Source organism: Suricata suricatta, chromosome 3 (genome assembly GCF_006229205.1).
Source record: "Suricata suricatta isolate VVHF042 chromosome 3, meerkat_22Aug2017_6uvM2_HiC, whole genome shotgun sequence".
Lineage (NCBI taxonomy): Eukaryota > Metazoa > Chordata > Mammalia > Carnivora > Herpestidae > Suricata > Suricata suricatta.
This window is the reverse complement of record NC_043702.1, coordinates 52,680,402-52,705,613: the sequence shown is the minus strand read 5'-3', so window position 1 is coordinate 52,705,613 and position 25,212 is coordinate 52,680,402. Positions and strand designations below refer to the sequence as shown.

General features: G+C 39.6%; 2 protein-coding genes across 3 annotated transcripts in view; one reads left to right on the top strand and one right to left on the bottom strand.

Moving 5' to 3' along the window:
• Positions 1–17,615, bottom strand: part of PRKRA (protein activator of interferon induced protein kinase EIF2AK2) — a 25,743-nt gene extending 8,128 nt beyond the window's left edge. For both annotated transcript variants that reach the window (XM_029932968.1, XM_029932969.1), the window contains exons 1-6: positions 17,398–17,615; positions 16,676–16,845; positions 13,286–13,367; positions 11,104–11,182; positions 9,946–10,063; positions 8,115–8,209 (exon numbers count right to left, since the gene is read on the bottom strand). In XM_029932968.1, coding sequence (XP_029788828.1) covers positions 8,115–8,209; positions 9,946–10,063; positions 11,104–11,182; positions 13,286–13,367; positions 16,676–16,845; positions 17,398–17,462 — 609 coding nt within the window. In that variant the 5' untranslated portion in view covers positions 17,463–17,615. The remainder of the gene's footprint in view (positions 1–8,114; positions 8,210–9,945; positions 10,064–11,103; positions 11,183–13,285; positions 13,368–16,675; positions 16,846–17,397) is intronic.
• A 2,243-nt stretch (positions 17,616–19,858) lies between these two features.
• PJVK (pejvakin) overlaps positions 19,859–25,212 on the top strand; it is an 8,195-nt gene continuing 2,841 nt past the window's right edge. Inside the window, exons 1-4 of the mRNA XM_029934320.1 lie at positions 19,859–20,069; positions 20,912–21,107; positions 21,868–22,009; positions 24,215–24,332. Coding sequence (XP_029790180.1) covers positions 19,859–20,069; positions 20,912–21,107; positions 21,868–22,009; positions 24,215–24,332 — 667 coding nt within the window. The remainder of the gene's footprint in view (positions 20,070–20,911; positions 21,108–21,867; positions 22,010–24,214; positions 24,333–25,212) is intronic.

Genomic DNA, 25,212 nt, shown 5'->3' with positions numbered 1-25,212 from the left:
AGGTGATATCTCAGTGTGGTTTTGATTTGTGTTTCCCTGATGATGAGTGATGTTGAGCATCTTTTCATGTGTCTGTTGGCCATCTGGATGTCTTTTTTGGAGAAGTGTCTATTCATGGCTTCTGCCCATTTCTTCACTGTATTATTTGCTTTTTGAGTGTTGAGTTTTGTAAACTCTTTCTAAATTTTGTATACTAACCCTTATCTGATACATCATTTGCAAATATCTGTTCCCATTCTGTTGGTTGTCTTTTAGTTTTGTTGATGGTTTCCTTTACTGTGCAGAAGCTTTTTATCTTGATGAGGTCTTAACAGCTCATTTTTGCTTTTAATTCCCTTGCCTTTGGAGACATGTAGAGCAAGAAATTGCTGCAGCTGAGGTCAAAGAGGTTGTTGCCTGTTTTATTCTCCAGGGTTTTGATGGTTTCCTGTCTCACATTTAGGTCCGTCACCCATTTTGAGTTTATTTTTGTGTGTGGTGTAAGAAAGTGGTCCAGTTTCATTCTTCTGCATGTTGCTGTCCAGTTCTCCCAGCACCATTTGCTAAAGAGACGGTCTTTTTTCTGTTGGACACTCTTCCCTGCTTTGTCAAAGATTAGTTGGCCAGACATTTGTGGGTCCAATTCTGGGTTCTCTATTTTATCCCACTGGTCTATGTGTCTGTTTTTATGCCAATATTGTACTGTTTTGATGATGACAACTTTGTGGTAGAGGCTAAAGTCTGGGATAGTGATGCCTCTCACTTTGGTTTTCATTTTCAACATTACTTTGGCTATTCTAGGTCTTTTGTGATTCCATACAAGTTTCAGGATTGTTTGTTCTAGCTTTGAGAAGAATGTTGGTGCAATTTTGATTGGGATTCCATTGAATGTGTAGACTGCTTTGGGTATTATTGACATTTTAACAATATTTGTTCTTCCAATCCATGAGCATGGGATGTTTTTCCATTTCTTGGTGTCTTTTTCAATTTCTTTCATAAGTTTTCTATAGTTTTCAGCATACAGATCTTTGACATCTTTGGTTAGGTTTGTTCCTAGGTATTTTATGGTTCTTGGTGCAATGATAAATGGGATCAGTTTCTTGATTTCTCTTTCTGTTGCTTCATTATTGGTGTATAGAAATGCAACCCTCAAGAAAATCAGGATAGAAGGAACACACCTTAACATCATAAAAGGCATATATGAAAAGCTCATAGCTAATATCATCCTCAATGGGGAAAAATCTGAGCGCTTTCCCCCTGAGATCAGGAACACGATGGGGATGTCCACTCTCACCACTGTTGTTTAACATTGTGTTGGAAGTTCTAGCCTCAGCAATCAGACAACAAAGCAAATCAAAAGGCATCCAAATTGGCAAAGAAGAAGTCAAACTTTCACTTTTTTCAGATGACATACACTCTTTCAGACTCCACCAAAAAGCTGCAAGAACTGATACATGAATTCAGCAAAGTCACAGGATACAAAATCTTAGTCTTATTTATTAATGAGCCTAACAGAGGTTAAGGAATTTTCAAACAGATCACAGGGATGGCCAGTATATAGAGCAGAATAACCTGCAAAATTTACTAAATAGAATTTTTTACTGATAAAATTGTGATTTTTAAGTTTTTATTTAAATTCTAGTTAATACATAGTGTAGTATTGGTTTCAGGAGTAGAATTTAGTGATTCATCATTTACGTGTACCACCAAGTGCTCATCCTAACAAGTGCCCTCTTAATGCTTATCACTCATTTAGCCCATCCCCCAACCCACATCCTCTAGCAACCTTCTATACTCTGTATTTGTCTCTTATGGTTTGCCTTATTCCTCTCTTTTCATTTTTCCTTCCCTTGCTCTATGTTCATCTATTGTGTTTCTCAAATTCCATGTAGGAGTGAAAAAATAAGATAGTTGTCTTTTTCCTGACTTACTTTACTTAGTATAATACATTCTAGTTCCACCCACATTATTGCAAATGGCAAGACTTCATTCTTTTTGAATACTTTTGTAATATTCTCTCTCTCTACACACACACACACACACACACACACACACACACACACACACACAATCACATCTTCTTTACCCATTCATCAATGGATATTTGGGTCCTTTCCATAGTTTGGCTATTGCTGATAATGCTACTATAAACATTGGGGTACTTGTGCCCCCTTTGAATCAGCATTTTTGTATCCTTTGGATATATACCTAGTACTGTAGTTGCTGGCTCATAGGGTAGTTCTATGCTTAATATTTTGAAGAACTTGCATACTGTTTTCCAAAATGGCTGCATCAGTTTGCATTCCCACCAGTAGTGCAAAAGTGTTTCCCTTTCTCTGCATCCTTGCCAACATTTGTTTTTGCCTGAGTTACCAATTTTAGCCACTCTGACTGGTGTGAGGTGGTATCTCATTGTGGTTTTGACCTGTGTTTCTCTGATGATGAGTGATGTTGAGCATCTTTTCATGTGTCTGTTGGCCATCTGGATGTCTTTTTTGGAGAAGTGTCTATTCATGGCTTCTGCCCATTTCTTCACTGAATTGTTTTTTAGGTGTTGAGTTTGATAAGTTCTTTATAGATTTTGGATACTAACTCTTTACTCGACATGTCATTTGCAAATATCTTTTCCCATTCTGTTGGTTGCCTTTTAGTTTTGTTGATGGTTACTTCACTGTGCAGAAACTTTTCATCTCAATGAGGTCCTGGTAGTTCATTTTTGCTTTTGTTTCCCTCGCCTCTGGAGACATGTCAAGTAAGAAGTTGGTATGGTAAAGGTCGAAGAGGTTGCTACCTGTTTTCTCCTCTAGGGTTTTGATGGTTTTCTGTAGGTCTTCATTCAATTTTGAATTTGTTTTTGTATATGGTATAAGAACACAGTCCAGTTTCATTCTTCTGCATGTTGCTGTCTAGTTTTTCCAATATTTGAAGAGATGTGTCTTTTTTCCATTGCTTTTTCTTTCCTGCTGTGTCAAAGATTAATTGGCCATACATTTGTGAGTCCATTTCTGGGTTCTGTATTCTTTTCCATTGATCAATGTGTCTGTCATTGTGCCAGTACCTGTCTGGATGATTACAACTTTGTAATACAGCATGAAGTCTGGAATTGTGATGCATTCAACATTAATTTGGCTATTCGGGGTCTTTAAATAGAATTTTATATTCCTTGGTTGGAATTTAAAATTTGTTTTTTAAAAATCATAATTCTTTGATATAGTAATTGCAATAGGAACAAATATATAATGAAAAATAGTCTCTTTTGCTTACCATCTCTACCCAGAAGACTTAGGTTTCCCTTCCAGAAGTACTTCATGTTAAAACATTCCTTCAATATCCTTCAATAACTGTTCCAAATTCAGACACAATCTTTTTTTTTAAACAAAAATGATAGCTTACTCTTCTACAGCTTGTTCATTTTTCTAATGTCAATGAACATATAGGCACCATATTTATCTTACCAGTCTTCAATCATGGGTTTTAGGTTATTTCTGATTTCTTGCTTTTACTACCAATGTTACAATAAAACTCTTTTGCATTTGGATGACTTTATCTGTAGAATAATTTCTGGAGGTAGAACTGAGTCAATGAACATTTATGCTTTTAATTTTGATAAATACTTCCAGACTGATTTCTAAAGCAGTTTATACGTCCATCAGCAATCTTGGAGGGTGCTTGTTTTCGGATACCCCCGCCAACAGCAGGTGCTATCGAACTTTGTATGTAGGTTTCATCAATCCAAAAGGTTTATGTTCATGAACAAAGCTGATCATTCTTTTTAACCATTTGTATTTCTTCTACAGGGTTATCTTTTTTATTGATGTTTAAGAGCTTTGTATGCGGTACAGAAAACATCCATATGTAGGCCAGTGTTCAAAATAATTTCTTCTCACTTTCTTATTCTTGGTTTTATTTACAGATTTTATTGCTGTCTAATAGGTTTTGTGTAGTCAAATTTATAAATCTTATATTACTTTATAGCTTATAAGTTATACTAAAATGTTTTTCTCTTTGCTAACAATTTTAAAAAGAAAAGCTCTTCCAAGTTTTCTCATACTTGGTTTCAATTCTTATGGTCACACTTTTTTTTAATGCTTAGTTTTGAGAGAGAGAGACACAGAGTGTGAGCAGAGAGAGAGGGGGAGACACACAATCTAAAGCAGGCTCCAGTTCTGAGCTGTCAGCACAGAGCCTGTCAATTGTTATGTTCACGTTTTTGATCCACCTAAAACTTATTTAGATATAAGGAATAAGGGAGCAACCTAAATATGTCACACACGCACAAATATTTATACCTTCCTCTCCCCTCCTCCGTGCAAATGTGGCTGTTCAGTTGCTTCTATATCATTTATTGAATAATCCATCCGCTTGCCCATTGATTTGAAGTCTCACTATTACCATATACGATACTCCTATATGGTTTACTGTCCACACACGGGCTCTCTATTTTATCCTCTATTCCTGCACCAGTGTGTGTTTAACACTATAGATTTACAGTATAAATCTGGCAAGCTACAGCCCCACCTTTGGCACTCTTTCTTTTCAGTTTTCTTGGCTATTCTTTTGGGAGTTTGTTTTTCTGGATAAATGCAATAAACCTGTATTGAGATCCAAAATAAATTCTGGTAGATTTTTTGTTTACTTGTTTTTTTAAAGTTTATTTATTTTAAGAGAAAGAGAATAAACAAGGGAGGGGCAGAGAAAGGGGGAGGGAGGGGGGAAGGAGGGAGGGAGGGGGAGAGAGAGAGAGAGAGAGAGAGGGAGGGAGGGAGGGAGGGAGGGAGGGAGGGAATCCTAAGAAGGCTCCATGCTGTCAGCACAGAGCCTGATGTGAGACTTGATCTTATCAACAGGGAGATCATGACCTGAGCTAAAATCAAGAGTCGGATGCTTAACCAACTGTCACCCAGGTGCCCTGAATTCCAGTAGATTTTGAGACTATATCACCTTTTAATGTACTATATTAACAATACTGAGTCTTCCTATTGATAATAAAGAAATAGCTTTACATTTATTCAATTTCTGTTAAATCCTTCAGTAAACTTTTAAAGTTTTTTTCACATAGGTCCTACACATTTCATTTTAACTTCATTCCCCAACACATTATCCTCTTTTCTGTTGTTGAAAATAAGATCATTCTTATTCCACCTCTTAATATCTGTAAATGGATAAATTATTGATTTCTTTCTAGTACACTTTAAGCCAGATTTCTATTTTGCTATAAAATGATCAATGTTACCAAGCTGCATAAGTTGTTTTTGTTTTTGTTTTTTTGAGAGACAGACAGTGCGAGCAGGAGAGGGTCAGAGAGAGAGAGAGAGGGAGACACTAAATCTGAAGCAGGCTCCAGGCTCTGAGCTAGGTGTCAGCACAGAGCCCGACACGGGGCTCAAACCCACGAACCGTGAGATCATGACCTGAGCTGAAACCAGACGCTTAACCATCTGAGCCACCCAGGTGCCCCAAGTTTTGCTAAGTAATATACACAGAGAACAAAAAGTCAAATAATACAGAATTATAAAAGCAACAATCCTGAGGCTTGCTCCATCCCTACCTTTGGTCCCCTTTCCAGAAGCAATTTTTAACTTTCCTCTTTAATTATTCTGGTGGTTCCTTTCATAACTATAAATAATATGAAAAAGCTATTGATTTTATATATTAATTTTATGATCAATTACCTTGATGAATTCTCTTATTCTAGCAGGTTTTCTTTTACAGGATTTTATAGGAACACAATCATATTATTTGCAGCTAATGGTCATTTTTATCTCCTCTTTTTTGATTTTCAACTTCTTATTGTTTTCTATTGTCTAATTATATTGATTGGTACTTCTAGAACAAGGTTAAAAAAATGGCATTAGTGGAGCTCCTTATCTTATTTCTGAAATTAATAGAAAGGGATGTAATAAGTAAACATGTAACTATGATTTTGATTTTGGGAGGGGGTAATATATTTTGAATCACAATAGGGATATTTTAACAGTGTTTATCAATGATTGCCAAGTATCTTTTTGGCACTCATTGAGAAGATTTTTTTATCTGACCCATTAATGTGATTAATTATAGTAACAGGTTTACCAACCTTTAAATATCCTTGCATTCCTGAAATAAACCCAACTTGTCTATGGTATATTATTCTTTTATTGTTCCACTGAATATATTATTAAGGTTTTTCACTATAAGAGAGATTAATCCATATATTTTTCCATCAGGATTTGCTATTGTCAGGTTTTGATGTTAGTGTTGTTTTTTAAAACAAATTTAGAAGTTTCCCTTATGTTATAGATGTATTCTCTGAAAAAGTTTAAATAGCATTGGAAGTGGGGCGCCTAGATGGCTCAGTCGGTTGAGTGTCCGACTTTGGTTCAGGTCATGATCTCACAGTTCGTGGGTTCAAGCCCTGCTTTGGGCTCTGTGCTGACAGCTCAGAGCCTGGAGCCTGCTTCCAATTCTGTGTGTCCCTCTCTCTCTGACCCTCCCCTGTTCATGATCTGTCTCTCTCTGTCTTTCAAAAATAAATAAATGTTAAAAATTTTTTTAAAATAAATAAATAAATAAAAAAACAGCATTGGAAGTCATCTCTTCCTTGAAGATTTAATAGAATTCACTTATAAACCAATCTGTGCTTTGTGATTCCACTGTCATCTCTGACACAATTTTAAAAGAAGTGAATGCAATGTTTTATGTTTTTCGATTAAAAATGTAAAGCCAAAATTCTATTAATTTGTGTATATCTCTGACTTTTTTTCTCTATGAATGAGCACTTATTTTATCATAAACTTGGCACTGCAATAATCTTCACTTTTCATCCCCTACCTAATAAATGCTCAGATAATGTACAAGATGTACTTATCACTAAATAGCAGAATCTCAAGTAACAGGTCATGTGTAGCCTAACCTTGTAAGCTTTATATTTGTTTGCTCAGTGCTCGCTTTGGCAGCACATACGCTATATTTGTTTGCTCAACTGCCTACTCACTATCTTTACTTAATGTAGTCTACAAACACTTCAGATTCAATATATTCTGCATTTAACTCAATGTCTTCTCGCCCTCAAATCTCACTCATCTTCTTTCTTCCCCATATTATTAAGTGGTGCCACCATCTCCTCAGTTGCCAATCTAAAAACGTTTATTTTCTCCTTTTTCCTCACTCCCCACACCCAGTCAGTTACCAGGCACCATTCACTCTGGCTTTTGAAATAATTTTACACTGACCATTTCAACTGCCACCAGTTTAGCAGAGGCCACCATCATTTCTCATTCATTTTCTGTAACAAGATTCTAGCAGTCTCTAAGACTCATTCACTCACCACAGCGCAGCCAGTGACTCCCCTTCTAATCCCGTCCTTGTCCTTTCAGGATTAAAATTCTTTAATGACCTTGCTCTACCCTCGTGGTAAAATTTAATCTCTTTACTATAGTAGTCCCTTCCAGATTTAATGCCTCTTTGCCTTTCTGGCCTCGCTGTTTGAGACAGCCTCCTCCAAACCTTTACTCCATCCACACTAAACTAGGTAGGATTCCCAGATGGCATGTAATATTTTACTGCTAGGTCTCTGTACGTGCCTTTTTTTCTCTTTGGGCTTCTTTTCCCGTTCTCATCTTACAGGTCTTGGCTTAGGTATTACCTCCTTCAAGAAGTCTTCCTGAAACCCCCAATCTGGGCTGGATCCTTCTCCTGTGTTCCCGAGCACCCTCTCTATGAACCAGTCTGTTGGGGTCTCTTCTCTTTCAGTAGGCTACAAATTCCGTAGGGGCAGAAACTGTCTTATTCACAGTATGCACAGTACATGACACAAAGTTTGGCACACAGTATGAGCTCACTGTTTGCTGAGTGGATAAATGAATGAATGAACAAAGGGATGGCAATGCATTGTCAATTTGAAGGCAAAAACGGCACTACTGGCCTATTATTTTAGATTCCATCGTATGATTTTGAATTTGATTGGGTCTCCCAAGCCCTCTTACCTAGTCACCCTGTGACAGCTAAAATTGGGGTGGTATAGAACTGAACAGTAAAGAGATTTTTAAAAATTGCAACTCTGAAGCGTCTATACAGGAAGGAATCTAGGGAAATTTCCTGTACAGTAAGAGATGCTTAATCACATTGACATTATAGATGTCTTGATCATTACTCACTAAAGAAATGTGGTTCTCCGGAGAAATATTACTGAATTTGGCAAGAAACTTCTCAGCAGCATTTCTCTTGGCTTGTTTTTTTGATGCCCCTTTTCCTAAATAATTAAAAAAAAAAGGTAGGTTTAGGAAAGAAATTAATGTCCACAGAGAATAATAATCATATTTATGAAGTATTGTTTTTGATCAGAGAACAATTTCATGACTTTTATACACTAGTCTTTTGTTAACTTGCTGTCTTTGCTTGGTGTACGTCATAGAACTATTAATTCTTAGATTTTTGAAGGCACTTCTTTGGCAGATTATCTTTAATAAACTTTTACTATCTTTAATAGTTATACGTTGTTTGTAACAGCTCTTTTTCCCTATGCCTAGCTTTAATGAATCTCATTTGGTTTAATTCTGACCAAGCATTCAAATTTACCAAGGTATATTTGAATTACAACTCTTATCTCTTGATGCTACTTCTTGCTTACAATCTTGTATACATTGACAGTTATGTGGAATTTCTTTTTTAATTTTTTTCTGTTTTTTTATTTATTTTTGAGAGACAGAGAGAGAGACAGCACGAGCATGGGAGGGTCAGAGAGAGAGGGAGACACAGAATCTGAAACAGGCTCCAGGCTCTGAGCTGTCTGCACTGAATCTGATGTGGGCTCGAACCCACGAACCGTGAGATCATGACCTGAGCCAAAATCAGACGCTTAACTGACTGAGCCACCCAGGGGCCCTTGGAATTTCTTTCTTTAACATGAATAAAAAGGGCTTAGGAGATAACTGCAGTTGAAAGACATCATAAGTATCATCTACTTCCATGCTTTTTGTTTTATAGATTTAAAAACTGAGGCCCAGAGGGATTAAGTGATCATTCTACCTTTGCATACCAAGGACTGCATCAAGAATGGGAGTAGACGTTCCCACGTCCGGTCCAGTGCTTTCTGCATCCGTCCACACTGCCTCTCAAGGGCAAACAGTTGCTTACTACTTGAAACTACTATCTAGCCATTTCATATTCCATTTCATACCATTTTAAGAATGATAGAAACATGCTGGAGAAGTGAAAATAGGAACCCTCCTTAGCACTCTATTAAGTGACTTTTTCGTCATAGTTTCTGGCCTTTACAACATCAAAGTTGCTATTCAAAAGGATATTTTCTACTTTATTTTGTTCTCACATTACTTTTTGCCACCTAGCCTCTTATTCATCATCTTGTCTTCAAATGTGATCTTCTTCTAGTCCTCCAATCTTCTACAATAGCTGCTGAAACTCCTAAAAGATTCACTATTGCTTTTTTCTAAAATGATTTTTAAGTCATTAACACAGCAATGCAAACTGTGTCGAGAGTCAATTATTTGCTACTTTCCATTAACAAGATTTTCCATGATTCTTAAAAATATGAAATTAAGAAGGATAAGAATTCTGGGTCACCTGGATGGCTCAGTCAGTTGAGTGTCCAACTTCAGCTCAGGTCATGATCTCACGTTTCATGGGTTCGAGCCCTGCATCAGGCTCTTGCTGACAGCTCAGGACCTAGCTAGAGCCTACTTTGGATTCTGTGTCTTCTTCTCTCTCTGCCCTCCCCCACTCACACTCCTCTCTTTCAAAAATAAATAAATGTAAAAAAAAAAGGTTTTAAAAAAAGTAGGAAAATTCTTAAGCCAAATTTTTATATTTAAGTTCAACTGCAGAAAGAGACAGTAGAATAGGAGTGTATCAATTTTTTCCCCACAGAAATATTTGAAAGGAAATCACAAGAGAAATTTCTATGGCCATTCATCATATGAAAATATTTCAAATGTCTTCAATTGTAAGAGAGTAAAAAGAAGTAACTACCCGTTTCCATAAATGACTCTAGCCTGCAAATTGTGGTATATTCTCTCTTGTGAGCAGGTCCTCCCTCTTGGGAAAGGGTATATTCAGGCAGTCTCCAGCCATGATGAATAGCCAATTCCTAGAAAGTTGAGATGAGGCTTTAGTAGTAATTTTTATGCAGGGGCTCAATCACATAAATGGTATTCTTTCATGATTTTGATTCCATTTCTATTTCTATGTTTGAAAGGAATAATATTCTGCAGTGAAAAAATGGGGGAAGACTCTACATTCCCCCATAAATACTCCTGCCTTTTATATCTTGCAAGCCCCCACAATAGAAAACTGACGCAGTTTACTGCTAGGACAGGAATGGTGTTCTTCCAGTAAGCCATAGTGAGCAAGTATCAAAGAGCTCACAGAGAGGAGCTACTATTGCCCTCTCAGGGAACATCAGTGAGGGCATCTACAGGCTTCACTGTCGTTCAGGTCCTAATGCCTCTCCCTCTTAGCTACAGACTTCCTGCCCACAGCTAGCTAACTACTGCGTTGCAACAACAGCAAGATGAGCAGAGGCGGCAAACAGACAGACTTGGGCAAAGCTGAGGAAAGATCAGGGGAGAACACTAAGGAGAAACTCAAAAAGAAACGGACCAAGGGACTGGCTGGGTAACAGGGAGGGAGTTGTCCAACAGAGCACATGGATAATCTGCAAGAAGGATATTCCGCATGCAGAAATTCAAAGCTGAGGTTGTTTGTTTTGCAGAATAAGCAAATAGACTACTTCTCCTTTCTTGAGTTAGGCTACCTGATTTGGGTTCTTTATAAAGTCTTCTGTTCTTAACAGAAGTAGAAAGAGGTTTGTCACAAGAGTGGCAAGAAATATTCTTAAAGTATAAAACACTCTACCCATGTGCACTGAGGTCCTGTTGATGTCAAATGAGAATTCCACAAACCAAAGGCAGATACTGTATATGGAAGAAAATCCAAAACGTAAATAAATAGGAAAATCATTTCAAGTTAGTGCTGTAATATCTAATGATCACAACTGGGAAAACAAAATATTATATACCATCTTATCTTTAGGTTATTTATTCCTTATTTCAGCCCTTGTGATATTATCAATATATGACCTCTTTCTTCAATAGACAAAATGTTAAGTAAGGAAAAACGGCGACGTACCTGTAATGAACCAATAGGATTAAGCTGGTTCTTTGGTTGCTTAGAAGGGTCAGGCATTAAGGGGTCAGGAACTGCAAAGCTAAACATTTTTTTAAAGTGTTATAAAACAAAGTACTTTTCCTTAAACTATTAAATAAATGACAAGCATTTCCTATTTAGTCCCGTATGCCTTTGCTCTCACTTCTCCATGGAATGCCTTTCTTTCCCACCTGAATGAGAATATGATCTCTCCATTATCTGAGGTATCTCAAATGCCACTTTCTCTAAGAAACCTATCCTGTTACTCCAATGAAACATAATCTCTCCCTCCTTGGAACTGTTATTAACGTTTGGGTTGACCCTTTCTTAGGCAAGTTATTTTGCCATAAATTATACTCTCTGACAAATACATGTAACGTGTCTATCCCTCACCACACCTCTGCTGTGTTCAGACTGTCAAATCCTTGATGGTAGGACCTATGTATTACTTACCTTCATAAGCCTTGTAGTGCTTTGTATATAATAGGTGCTCAATAAAAATGTATTTCAATAAAGCATACTACTGTTACAACCACAAAAGGAAGACTAACAATTAATCAGGATATTTGGCCTGGTAATGTGAATGATACAGGTCATAAAGTTTTTTTGTCCCCTCCTAGAACTATGGAAGAAAGATCTGTTTGATAGATCATCTGCTCTATGCTAGCACAATCCTCCTAAGATTTACATATATCCTGCATCAAATAGACAGCCTGCATGAATCTGGTTCCAGCATGTGGGGATTGTGATTAGGGAAAAAGAGAACACTCTCTTCTAACTAGTTTAAAATTACCGGTTAGTCGGGTGATGAGGGTCTAACACTGAATAAAGCTGCATTCAAGGTTACTACCTCCTACACGACTGAGGAGTCATTTCTTCTGTGACAAAAGAGGTTCAGTTATTGGCCCTTCTTCAAGTTTTTTTTCCACCTGCCAGAATGTCAAGCTTTACATAGGCTGATGAGATATGAATATTCACTTACAATGCTGCATGCCGAAGCTACCCAATTAATTGTGATGGAGAAGTGAGAAAGTCTTTGTATTAAATCAGGTCACTTTAGGCCTGATTACAGCTTAGTAATTCCCATCTTATCTGTCAAGAAGCACAAATATATAGTAAAGTTAGCCTTTTTTGCTGACAAAGCGAAGTGCCCATGTGCAGAAAGGACACTCCGTACGCTCATTTCTACAAATATACTCAACACTTTGGGTTGACCTTTGGGCTGCACAGAAATAGCATGGTCATCACCAGCAAGGGGAGAATCCAATACCTACCATGCCATTTGGCATGTCTAGAAAGCCAGCATAAATCAACTATAATGTATGACCCCAAAGAATCAAGCATCATTTTGTGAGATCCAAAGTTTGTCAATGCTTCGCTCTAAACTACTCAAATGGCTTAAAAGGGCTTAGAAGTGCGAGGAGCACTATTATGAGAACCTAAGTACATGCTAAGCAAAAGTTTTGAGGCTGAAGAAAAACTCTAAGTTCTCATGAGCCTCTGCTGTCAACTATGAGCAAACAGACCAATCTGAACTCCAAGAATAACTGAGCGCATGTAAAGAGAAGAATTTGAAAGCTCAGCCTGCCCCAGGACGTGGCCATCAGAAACCAAAGGACATCATCCAATGCTACCCGAGATGCTCTGGGACCAATACTCTCCAAAAGCACCTAAAGTGGTAACAAATTCATTTTGGAAAAACCATGTCAAGAATTAACATCCCCCTTCACATCTTCTTGTATTTGTTAGACATTCCCTAATAAAAGGAGATCTCTTTGTCTCCTTTCAAATTAGAATTTCCAAGAGTATTATTTTCCACTGATCTTTTTCCACTTCATGCCTTGTTTTCTGTAGTGTACAAATTATTAAGTGTCTTAATACAGAAAGACACTTGCCAGAAAAACTGGGGTTTTTCGACTGCTGCATCCCATTAGGGGGAAAATGCCTACTTCACGAGAGTTTTCATTTAACAGTTAATTGGTGGATTGAATTTCTTAAGGATAAAGTTGTCTTTGATCGTGATAGGTTTTCACAAGGAAATGGGACTTTAGAGCTAAATACTAACAACTGTTCACTTTGTTGCTTTTGTGAGCATGTTCAAACTTTGAATCTTACCGCGGCCATGATATTTTTGAGCTGCAGAATACAAAGAAATTTAGCTCACCAAATACTTGCATTGGCTTTCAAAATGTTTATGGCGGCCTCTGCAGCTCTATGTTTCGCCAGCTTCTTACTTGTACCTTCACCTGAATTAAGGTTAAGAAACAAATGTCTGTATATGCTGTGAAAATGTGAGGCTTGCATAGCTGTTTGCACAATACAACAGTCACTACAGTTTTTGTATATAAACACACAGGCAATAAAAACATGTATTACATACTGTAACAAAATATTCACCACATGAAATTAATACATGAAAAAACCCATGATTTTAAACATTTAATTTAATTTTATGAATCCCTATATTTAAAAAATCTATACATGTTTATTACATAAAGTGGTAATTAAGTAGGCCATGTCACACTTTATGAAAAATGAAACTTAGTATTGTACCTTGCCTTATTCCTAGAGAGAGGAGAAATTCTTCTGTGGCCAGTTTTCCCCAGGGGAGCAGAGCCACTTATACGAACCCTGTTTGACAGCAAAATGTGCACAGTTTCATCCTAATCATTCTTCCTATACTGGATGAAAGCCCCGTCTGGCTAAGCAGTCCTGGATACATGCTGGGTACAGTGGGAGAAGACTTATACAGGGAAGAGGAAAGGTTTATGATATGTGTCTTTCATACAATCTGTATCTCTTACCTAAACAGCCAATGGGGCTGCAGGGGGTAGGCCTAATTACGGAAATTGAAGCCCAATTTCAGTAAGAAATCACACCTGCTAAACAGTACATTCAATTGTTTTCCTTCTGAGTTCAAATTAGGTGTTGAGAACCCTTCAAAAGTGGTACCAAAGTACTGAGGTCCGTTTCTCCAGTGTGGAGGAAAGAAAGGAGATACAGTGCAATATGAAACAGAATCGGTGCGCTCAAAGAGCACACAGCCTGGTGTGGGATTTTGCCTGTAAACAGGCATCTGAAACACGGTTGTATGTGTTACAATAAGCCTAAGTGCAGACTGTAGGGGAAGCACACACAAGAGGTAGCTTCTCTACTCTTGGGAAGGACTCAGAATGTTTTCATGCAGGAAGAAACAACTGAATGAGCACATAAAAGATTAGTAAGAGCTAGTAAGGTGAAGAGAGCTGGGGGTTAGGAAGAGCATTCTAGGCCGAGGAAAGAACACCTGCAAAGGTTTGGAGGCAACACAGAGCATGGTGTTTTCAAGAGCCCCAGTCAGGTGGGTAGGTTAATGGTTAAGGAGATGAGTTTTGAGATAAAAGGCTACAGAGTTGGAGGGTAAGAAGGGAGGTCAAAGAACAGTCTCTGAAATCTGTGCTTCTCAAATTTTAACGTCCCTAGGAATTGCCTGGGAATTTTGTTAAAATGTATCTGCTCCAGCAGGTCTGGCACCGGGCCTGATATTCTAGACCATTTGCATCAAGTGCCCAGGTGATACTAATGCTGCTGCTTATCACAGCTTGAGAAGCAAAGCTGTTAAGTCATATTAAGAAACCTCTATTTATCCAGAGGATGATGGGCAAACCACCGAATGGATTTTAAGAGTAAGAAGGACAAGAATAGATTTGAATGCCAGTGTCATTTGAGGAAGGGACAGCCTGAGACTAGAAGCTGAGAGAGCAGCTGTGCGACAGCAGCCGTGGCCCAAATGCAAGATGACAGTGGCCCAAGTGTGAGATGACAACAGCGCAGACAACAGCAATGGGAAGAGAAGGGAAGCAGGCCAGTGCCAGAAATGCTTAGGAAGTAAGATTGAGTGGAAGAGTAGGCAGGAGGCAGAGAGTCGGGAGGGAGTCAAGAAAATGAAACTCAACTCTCTACTATGAGCAAATGGGTGATGGTGGTACCTTTACTGAGTTAGGGAATGGAGGGGGAACAGATCTGAGGGAAAAGAGATGGATTCAGTCCGGGACAATAAGAAACAGGTGCCTTTGTGTCATCCAAGTGAAGATGCCCAGCAAGCACAGGTGGATAGAATGTTCTGTAACTGGAGCTGGGCTGAAGACAGAGATTCCAGAATTATCAGCCTTTAGAGAGCATTAGAAGCTGTAGAGGCGCATAAACTTGCACAGGAAGACAGGACCGTGTGGGGAGAGTAGGGGACCGACACAGAATGGTTGGTTGTCATAGGTTGTTAATCTCTGTTCTAAAACACCTGGAAGGGAAAAAGACCTTTCTTTTCTTAAATTCTCACTGAATATTTAAAAATAGATCCGCTAAAGGAGTAATGCGATGATTGTATGGCTCATAAGGAAACTTCTAGCTAGCATGTACAATCCACCGGTCTCAAATAGACCAAAAAAAAAAAAAACCTCTCAAAATTTTCTTAAAGCAGTTTCAAGGAAAATAGTGGATTCCAGATTTTCAGGGACCCAAGCAAATGAAGCCTTTCGTTTACCAGATGGTGCAACTCCAGCCTTCCTGTGGAATTGTTTTCTTGGGTATTCTTCCAAATTAAACTTAGTATTCAATATTTTTTGTGTTTGCAATTAAATAGATACATAAGAAAAAGAATGCCTACATTTACAAATGGGCAACTTCAGTTATCATTTGCTCAAGCTCACAGACCATAATAAGGGGAGTCTGAACTCTGAAACTTCATTGCTGTGTGACTCTGGGCATGTTACTGATAATCTCTCTGAACTCATTTCCTCATGTATACAAGGGGAGAGGAGGGGCGCCTGGGTGGCTCAGTTAGTTAAGCCTCCTACTTTGGCTCAGGTCGTGATCTTATGGTTCCTGGGCTTGAGCCCCACACTGGGGGTACGTCGGGCACTGGGCTCTGTGCGGACAGCTCGGAGCCTGGAGCCTACTTCAGATTCCGTTCCCCCCGCCCCCCCTGCCTCTCCCCTGCATGTGCTCTCTTTCTCAAAAATAAAATAAGCATTAAAAAAATTTTTTTAAGGGAGAGGACATCTTACAAAACCTCTACAGAGTCAAGAACTAGAAGGAGCTATGAAATACGCTATTTGAGCCCCCTTTCTTCCTCATTTTGCTTGGATACAGAATCAAGTGCAGCACAACGGGCCTAAAAGCAGATGGACACTATGGACAAAGAGAGGAGAGGCTCAGAATACTTTGGGATCACGTCTCCCAATATCTGCTATAATCCATGAAACTATGAAACTTGTCAGCACCTACTGACCCAGCTATGGTTGCTCCAAGAACCTTTCCTGCTTCTCCCTAATTCTTGGAAGAACCCTAAGAGGATCCTAAGGCATGTTTCTGAGCTTCTCTTGATATCTGGAGAGGAGGAAATGAGGAAGAGAATCAGATGAAGTTGCAAAGTCCCCATGACCTGAGATGAGAGGTCTCAGTTTCAAGAGCTCACAACTGTCCCAGGTTTAAAAAGGGCACTTTTCCGAACTGAAAAGCAATATCAAGTCTCGCCGGCCAACCCACATGGTCATCGGGGTTAACTGAGCATACAGACCTGTGCAGGTTATGTCACCAACGGTTACTCTGAAGGTGAAAGTGGGTACGTGTATTTGCACATCGGATCTTTCACATTCATAAACCGGGATGTTCTTGGTCTTCATGCCGTATTCGTGTAATACCTGAATCGGTGTTTTCCCTGGCTTAGCTGTAATCATCTTCCCCAAACTGCAAAAACCAGAAAAAGTGTGCTCCGCATGCCAAAGCGGGGAGGAAAGCAGAAGCATACAGAGGCTGGTTTCTATTGCTACCAACAGTGATGCGGGAAGCGCCGACGCTCCCCTGCGGCCAGCACCAGCGATGGCAAAGCGCACCAGTCTCCGAGCCCCGCAGCGGCGGAAACCGGCAAGGTGAAAGGGGGCTTTAGGAAGATAACTTGAAAGCGGGTAGGAGGGATTCGCTGGGGTCTCGGGTGTTGCTACCTCTTAGGACCAATCCCGCATAAACCTCTCCCGGGCGGTGGCCGCGGACCATCTCCGCCCACCCCTCGCGCGCACACCCAGGCCGCAAGAGGGGCGGGGCCAGGCTGCAGACCCCGGCCCGCGCGCCGCCGAGAGGGCGGAGCCGAGGGCCCGCTAATCGGCCTGCAGCCGCGGGGGCTAGAGCGTCGGGAGGGGGCTGTACCCAGAATGCCGCTGGAAAGGGGGCTCTCCCGCCCCGCCTCTTGTGCCCACCACTCCCGGCCCTGCCCGGCTCGGCCCCGACTGTTCGGGCGCTGACCTGAAGGTCCCGCTGTCCTCGCGCTCCAGCGGCGGGGCCGCAGCGCGATGCCTGCTCTGGGACATAGCGAGAAGGGACGGTCTGGCGGCAGCCGGAAGAGTGCTGCGGAGAGACGTCCTCGCTCCCCGGGTCAGCCGGTCCCCGAGAGGAGCGCTCCAGCGGTGCAGCCGCCGTCGCCTCCTCCGACTCCCCTTTCCCTCCGGGTTTGCGTCCCTCTTGCGAAGGGGACGGGCGAAGGCGGAGCCTCGGTGCAGCAGCGCCGGCCACGCCCCCTCGCTGTCGGGGCTGCGGGTCTCACTCCAAGGCGGGACCCGCCCACCAGTTTGCTAGTCTCCTGGGCGCCCGGCCCGCCCCTTCTCTTTCAGACTCCGCCCCTCTCCCGGTGCCTGCCCGGTTCCGTTCGGTCTCGCTCGCATCCCTCTTGAGTCCGGCGGCTCTCGAGTGCTTGTTTCCGTCCCTCCACGACCTTGAGGAGGCCGCAGTTTTGTGTCCTTAAACAGAGGCGGTTTCTGGCCCAGAGAGGCGGCTTGTCGGGCGGCAAGCCTCACAATATGTGAGGCCCGAAGCTCAGCTTCTTTTATGGTGGTGGAGCCCTGGGAGGTTAGGAACCGGGGTTGCGTCACTTTAAGGAAAAGATTTCAAAATTCTAAATGCAAAATTACTATGCAGCGTCCCTGGGCCTGGACCCTAAGCTTGCGAATCGCAGTCTGTCCGCCCCTGACGTGGGCTCTTCTGATCCGAGGCCTGCCTGGAGGAGCTCTCAGGGATGTCCGGAGACCCCCTCCATTGTTTCTAGGCTTTCGTCGCGAGAAGAAAGCTGGGCCAGCAGATTTGAGCAAGGCCCCTTAGGTGTAAAGGAAGGCTTTTCTGTGGGCTCCAATTAAACGCTGTTTCTGCACACCTGTTTTGCTAGTGTGATTTGTGATTGCCTGGGATGCACCGCCTTTGGTGGGGGTCAGACCGCGACCGTAGAAGTGTCACTTTAGAGATTTGCTAGCCACAGAAATGACTCCCTGTCTGTACCTTCTCTATGTTGTTGAAGATTGCACCGTACTGTTCACACAAAGGGACATTACTAAAAACTTTCTTTCTGGGTTTGGTTTGGTTTGGTTACCTGTGAGCCCTGGGTGCTTGAAAGCAAATGAAAACAGTGTTTAGAATCTAATCAAGTTGATTTATATTATTAGAGGCTTGAATTAAGTCTATTCTGTCTTCCTCCCACTATCCCCTCTGTATATGTATCTATAGCGATTACTACTATTGTTAAGTTTTAATGAGTATCTTATCATAAGTACACACAGCCACTATTTCAAAATATATTAACATCCGCAAAATTAGGGCAATACAATAATTCAGCACTCAGATTTGTTTCTGAAACTTATTTTTTACCACAATATCTTGAAAACAAGCCCAAACTTTATATAGCTCTCTTTAAAGGTTGAGTAAATGAAATAATGATGATGAAACAAAATAAATGCAGCACTATTTCAAAGAGTTGTCTGTGTGTGAGCTACAGAGTAAGAAACTCCTGGGGCACCTGGGTGGCTCAGTTGGTTAAGCCTCTGGCTTTGGCTCATGACTTCGGCTCAGGTCATGATCTAACAGTTCCTGGTTCAAGCCCCGTGTTGGGTTCTGTGCTGACAGCTCAGAGCCTAGAGCCTGCTTCAGATTCTGTATGTTCCTCTCTCTCTCTGTCCCTACCCCGACCATGCTGTCTCTCTCTCAAAAATAAATAAACATTAAAAAGGAAAGCCCTAAGTCATAGTTTATAGTTACTTATATATTAGAATTATAGTTATTTATGCATTTATATATGTATAAATACATATATACAATGTGGCTTTCATTTGTTACTTCTTAAGTATCTCCATACAATTGCTTGCCTATATTCTATGAATTTATGTTAATTAATATTAATTACTTGATTTTGTAGTATACAAGAAGGAAAATGAATGAACTTTACACCATAAGGATTCAAAATAGCACTTTACTATTGCCAAAATTGGCATGGCAAACTTGTGAAGGGATTCTCTTTGGAGTAGGTCCACTATAGATGGTGTCCAGGGCTAATAAAATTGCATTTTCCCCATAGGGTTAGATGTTTCCTCGAAACTGGCAAACTACTATCAACAATAGCCCTCATCAAGGACATTGGAAGTAGTTTAAAATGGTTAGGCTTCTACGTGTATTTTAGGACTTATAGACCACAATTCCAAATTAACTTGCTTTCAGTATATCATTTTACACGGTTGATCTATAATTCATTACCTGAGCACACCAGGGGACACAGTGTTGTGAATTGTACACTGGTAAGCTACTCGGTGAAACCAGGCTTTGTATTTTTAATGTATTTAATTATATTTAAAATCAAGGAAAGCTTAGGGTTGTGCCTGGTTTTCTTTGAAAATATGGATCTGTTTTCTAAGGGTTGCAGTTCATGATGTTTTGATATCATCTTAATATGTTTGCTGCTGCTACCAAGAGCTTTGTCAAGCAAGTCGGAAATGGAGGGAGATTAGTTCCTGTTCCAAGCCTCAGTGAGGCTGACAAATACCAACCTCTAAGTCTGGTGGTAAAAAAGAAGCGATGCTTTTTCTTTCCCAGATATAAATTTACTTCAACACCTTTTACACTGAAAGATATTCTTCTAGGAGACAGAGAAATTTCAGCGGGTAAGTTTTCATGTCTGTTTCAGAGTGACTAGTCATTCAGCTATATGATGACAATCTAAACAGGTTGTATATACTGCTTATGTTTGTAATATTTACATATTTTCATGATATAAGCCACTTTTCTTATGATAGTAATAATATTAAGATTAATAATATCTAAAATTTGTATAGTATCCAATCTTATTGGTTGAATAATTTTCTGACATATTTGTAAAGTCATTTGTTGCATAATTTTATTTCACTTATTTTATAGATTGTTTTAACCAGATCAACTTAGAATATGACAAAATAATATATTTATTCATCTATAAAATGGGATATTACCTATTTCCATGGTCACATGAGATGAAAGTAATTTAAACTTATTTCTTATGACTCAGTTATTGCAATTGGTAAACTGAAATGTATCTTACTGTCATGTGTCATTTACAGTCCAGCTTAACTAAAAGTAAATCAAGGCGGGTCTAATACAAATTAGAAAGTATGCTCAAAAGCCATTAATAATCTGCCTCTCCTTTCTGTTTTCTTAAAACCGATTAGAAAACAAATTGACATTCTGACAAATTATTTCTTATTAACATCTGTTTTTCTTTCAACCACTCAATGGATCTTAAAGCTTACACAGCTCTGTTGGTAGAACAAAGAAATTGAATTCTCTTTTAAGTACTCTATTAAGTACTTATTTTTGTTGTTAATTGCTATTTTAAATCTTGGCTTGACATGTTGCCTTTCTCAACATTTGTGTAATGGAGTCTTAAGTAGTAAATTAATGCATTACTATATATAATCTATATTAAATGAATTCAAGACATTTAAAAAATGTTGATTTCCTTTTCTTAAAGGGATTTCATCTTATCAGTTACTGAATTATGAAGATGAATCAGATGTTTCACTCTATGGAAGGCGAGGCAACCATATTGTGAATGATGTTGGAATTAACGTTACTGGATCAGATTCTGTTGCAGTTAAAGCTTCATTTGGTGTGGTGACCAAACATGAAGTGGAAGTGTCAACATTACTCAAGGAAATTACTACACGGTCGGTAGAATTATACTTAATGTACCTCAGTGTTTTCATTAAATATCGTGATTATATAAACTTCAATACAAACGATGCTTAAAGCATTCAGGTTCTATATATTGCCTAACAGAATTTAGTTCTTTCATTTGTTTGAAATACTACAAATTATCAGTATATCCAGGCTTTAGATAAGGGTAGATATCCAAAATCATTTGGTTTAAACAGAATTAAAAAACTTTTTTAAATGTTTATTTATTTTTGAGATAGAGAGAGAAAGAACATGAGCAGAAGAGGGGCAGAGAGAGAGGGAGACACAGAATCTGAAGCAGGATCCAGGCTCTGAGCTGTCAGCACAGAGCCGGACGCAGGGCTGGTACTCACAGACCACGAAACCATGACCTGAGCTGAAGTCAGACGCTTAACTGACTGAACCACCCAGGTGCCCCATGGTTTAAACAGAATTTTTAGTTGTTCCACTGAATTGCTTTGGCCCTGTACACATGTGCTAAATTATTAGATGAGAAGAAGGCACTAATCTGCTTGAAACAAATATACTAAAGGAGTCTCCTCCAACAGAATCCTATAATAAGCATGTTTAGAGAAAACAGGAGAGGCAGATTAGTTGCTTTGAGCATACTTTCTAATTTGTATTAGACCTGCCTGGATTTACTTTTAGTTAAGGTTGACGCTGAAGGAGTAACACGTGACAACAAATATGTACACAATTATATGTAATTAGATGTGACAGATTCTTATGAATCTATTTTTTTTTATTTAGAAAAATTAATTTTGACCACAGCTTGATACGTCAGACACGAAGCAGCAGAAAGGCAGTGCTGTGCGTGGTCATGGAGAGCATTCAAACCACACGACAGTGCTCGCTGTCTGTGCATGCTGGAACCCGAGGGGAAGCCATGCGGGTAAACCACGCTCGTTAAGTTTGTCTTACTAAGAAGCTGCAATGGGAATTTCTACAGAGTATTCAATTTCTAATGAGATGTGTGTATTTTGTCAAGTGTTGAGATTAAAGAGCTGCAAGTGTATATAAAATTTTGCACAGTGATGGTTTTTAGAGTTTTTTAAAAATCCAAGAAAATTTGGATTCTACATGTGTAACATAATGCAAACAAAACCCTAATCCTTATGAAATAATGCATACTGGAGTCCCTCCTATTGCCGTTTAAATGATGTTTTAAGAATGCTTATGTTGAATTCTTTATTTTATTTTTTTATTATTTTTAATGATTTTTAAAATGTTTATTTTTGAAAGAGAACATGAGCAGGGGAGGGGCAAAGAGAGGGACAGAGGATCTGAAACAGGCTCTGGGCTGACAGCAGAGAGCTTGATGCAGGGTTAGAACCCATGAACCATAAGATCATGACCTGAGCTGAAATCAGATGCTCAACCAACTGAGCCATCCAGGTGCCCATTGAGTTTATATATTTATTTTTTAATTTTTTAATGTCTTTTTTAATTTATTTTTGAGAGACAGAGACAGCGCAAGCAGGGGAGGGTCAGAGAGAGAGACACAGAATCTGAAGCAGGCTCCAGGCTCTGAGCTGTTAGCACAGAGCCCAACGCGGAGCTCAAACCCTCGAACTGTGAGATGATGACCTGAGCCGAAGCCGGACGCTCAACCGACTGAGCCACCCAGGTGCCCCCATTGAGTTTATTTTTAAGTGATGTGCTGTATACTTGAATTTTTAAAAGTTGATTTTATATTTTTAAGTTTTCTAAAGTAATATTGTCAATGGCCAAACATGCTTCATTCAGTGTTGAATACTTATAAAAAACCTCTTGGAACTTATTTATTTTTAGTTTTTAAAAAGCTCAGTATTATTTGTCTTTGTCATTCACATAATAATGATACATAATAATGACTTGGTTTTGTTAAAACCAATTGTTAGAAAGATGGGGTTCAGGGGCGCCTGCGTGGCTCACTTGGTTAAGTGACTGACTTCGGCTCAAGTCATCATCTCATGATCTCGTGGTTCATGGGTTGGAGCCCCACGCGTTAGGCTCTGTGCTGACAGCTCAGAGCCTGGAGCCTGCTTCAGATTCTGTGTCTCCTTTCTCTCTCTACCCCTCCCCCATTCACACACACACCCTCTCAAAAATAAACAAGCATTACAATAGCCAAATCATGGAAAGAGCCTAAATGTCCATCACCTGATGAATGGATAAAGATGTGGTATATATATACAATAGAGTATTACATGGCAATAAGAAAGAATGAAATCTGGCCATTTGTAGCAAAGTGGATGGACCTCGAGGGTGTCATGCTAAGCGAAATAAATCAGGCGGAGAAGGACAGATACCATATGTTTGCACTCATAGGTCTAACAGGAGAACAGGAGAAACCTAATGGAGGACCAGGGGGAGGGGAAGAGGGAAAGAGAGTTGGGGAGAGAGAGGGACACAAAACTTGAGAGACTATTGAATACTGAAAATGAACTGAGGGTTGAAGGGGAGGGGGAGGGGGAAAAGAGGTGGTGGTGATGGAGGAGGGCACTTGTGGGGAAGAGCACTGGGTGTTGTATGGAAACCAATTTGACAATAAACTATTTTTAAAAATAAAAAAATGATAAAAAAATTAAAAAAAAGAAAGGATTTACTGAAAAACTTTTAAAACCTTTGCAAATAAAGGTTCTGTTCGGTGGCTATGTTTGCTGCCTACTGAAATTGTTTAACATTGGATCATTTCAGGGCCACAGAGTGAAACATTTCTTTAATTGTTGGAGATTACTCTGAAAAATAAGTTGATTGCTTTGGAAAGCTGCTGAAAACTCTGCGGGCTTTGGAACAATAGACAGGATAGGCGAAAAACAACTGTAGCACTTAAACAGTTGGTTTGTGGTTGAAAAGAAAAGGTTTCTATGTCAGAGAGCATTACTGTTGTGGGAGCACTAAGTGCCAATGTTAGTGAGAAAGTGGTGAGTGGTATTTCCTAGATGGTGAGATCCCAGGGGACGACTTGGACCTCTGGTATAAACAGTTAAATTCAATGGGAAATGTTTTTGTCTTAATGGTAAGATTATATGAACTGTTTTCTTTCTCCTAGAAGCTATCTTTATGTGTTATACTCCTTAATAATGTTATTTATTTATTTATTTATTTACTATAGTTTCATTTTATGGATGAGCAGAATCCCAAGGGACGGGACAAAGCTATTGTTTTTCCAGCACACACAACCATAGCTTTCAGTGTTTTTGAACTCTTCATTTACTTGGATGGTGCCTTTGGTAAGTGAATGATTTGCATGAATCACTGAAATGATCATATTTTCAAGCATTTAATGGGAAACACACACATACACTATGTGATTGTAGAAGAATGATAGTCTCAACACTGTCAATCTTATGCTTGGGTAAAGTTGCTGGGAAAGACCCTCTGTCTCTACTTACCCGCTACCTCTTTTCTGCTTCTTGGTGAAAGCTGCACACTCCCCACCACTTGACTTGCACTTATAGATCAGAGCTCAAGTGCAATGCCATTGGCAAAGTATTCCTTTGCCGGAGGCCCAGAGGGCTGCTCGGGCTGGTCCAGGGCTCCCTGAAGGGGTAGCGGTGGGCGGGAAAATGAGAGAGATTCACGCAGTTTCTTTCTTTCTTGGCATCATCTTCCTGGCATCATCTTCTTCTATCATCTCCTATCTCCTCCTATCTTGCCAGGTTTGGGGCCTTTATTTATAGACTTGTACATCAAAAAGTGGAATTTTTACAAATAATTCTCAGTGATAAAGATGCTTTGAAAAGGGTGCAGAATACACAATGGAGTATTACATGGCAATGAGAAAGAATGAAACATGGCCATTTGTAGGAAAGTGGATGGACCTTGAGGGTGTCATGCTAAGTGAAATAAGTCAGGCAGAGAAGGACAGAAACCATATGTTCGCACTCATAGGTCTAACAGGAAATTTTCAGAATGATCTAGCTTCAAGAAAAGCAAGCAGTTAGTAGTGCTTAAGAAAAATTGATTCAGTATCTAATGGATAGTTGATACCTGTCACAACACAGCATTTTATAGACTGTTAAGTGAAACTGCAATACAATCTAAGTTTATTTTGGGAATGTTTGCTGTATCATTGGATTTAATGAAATGTTTAGAGGTGCAGTAGGCATG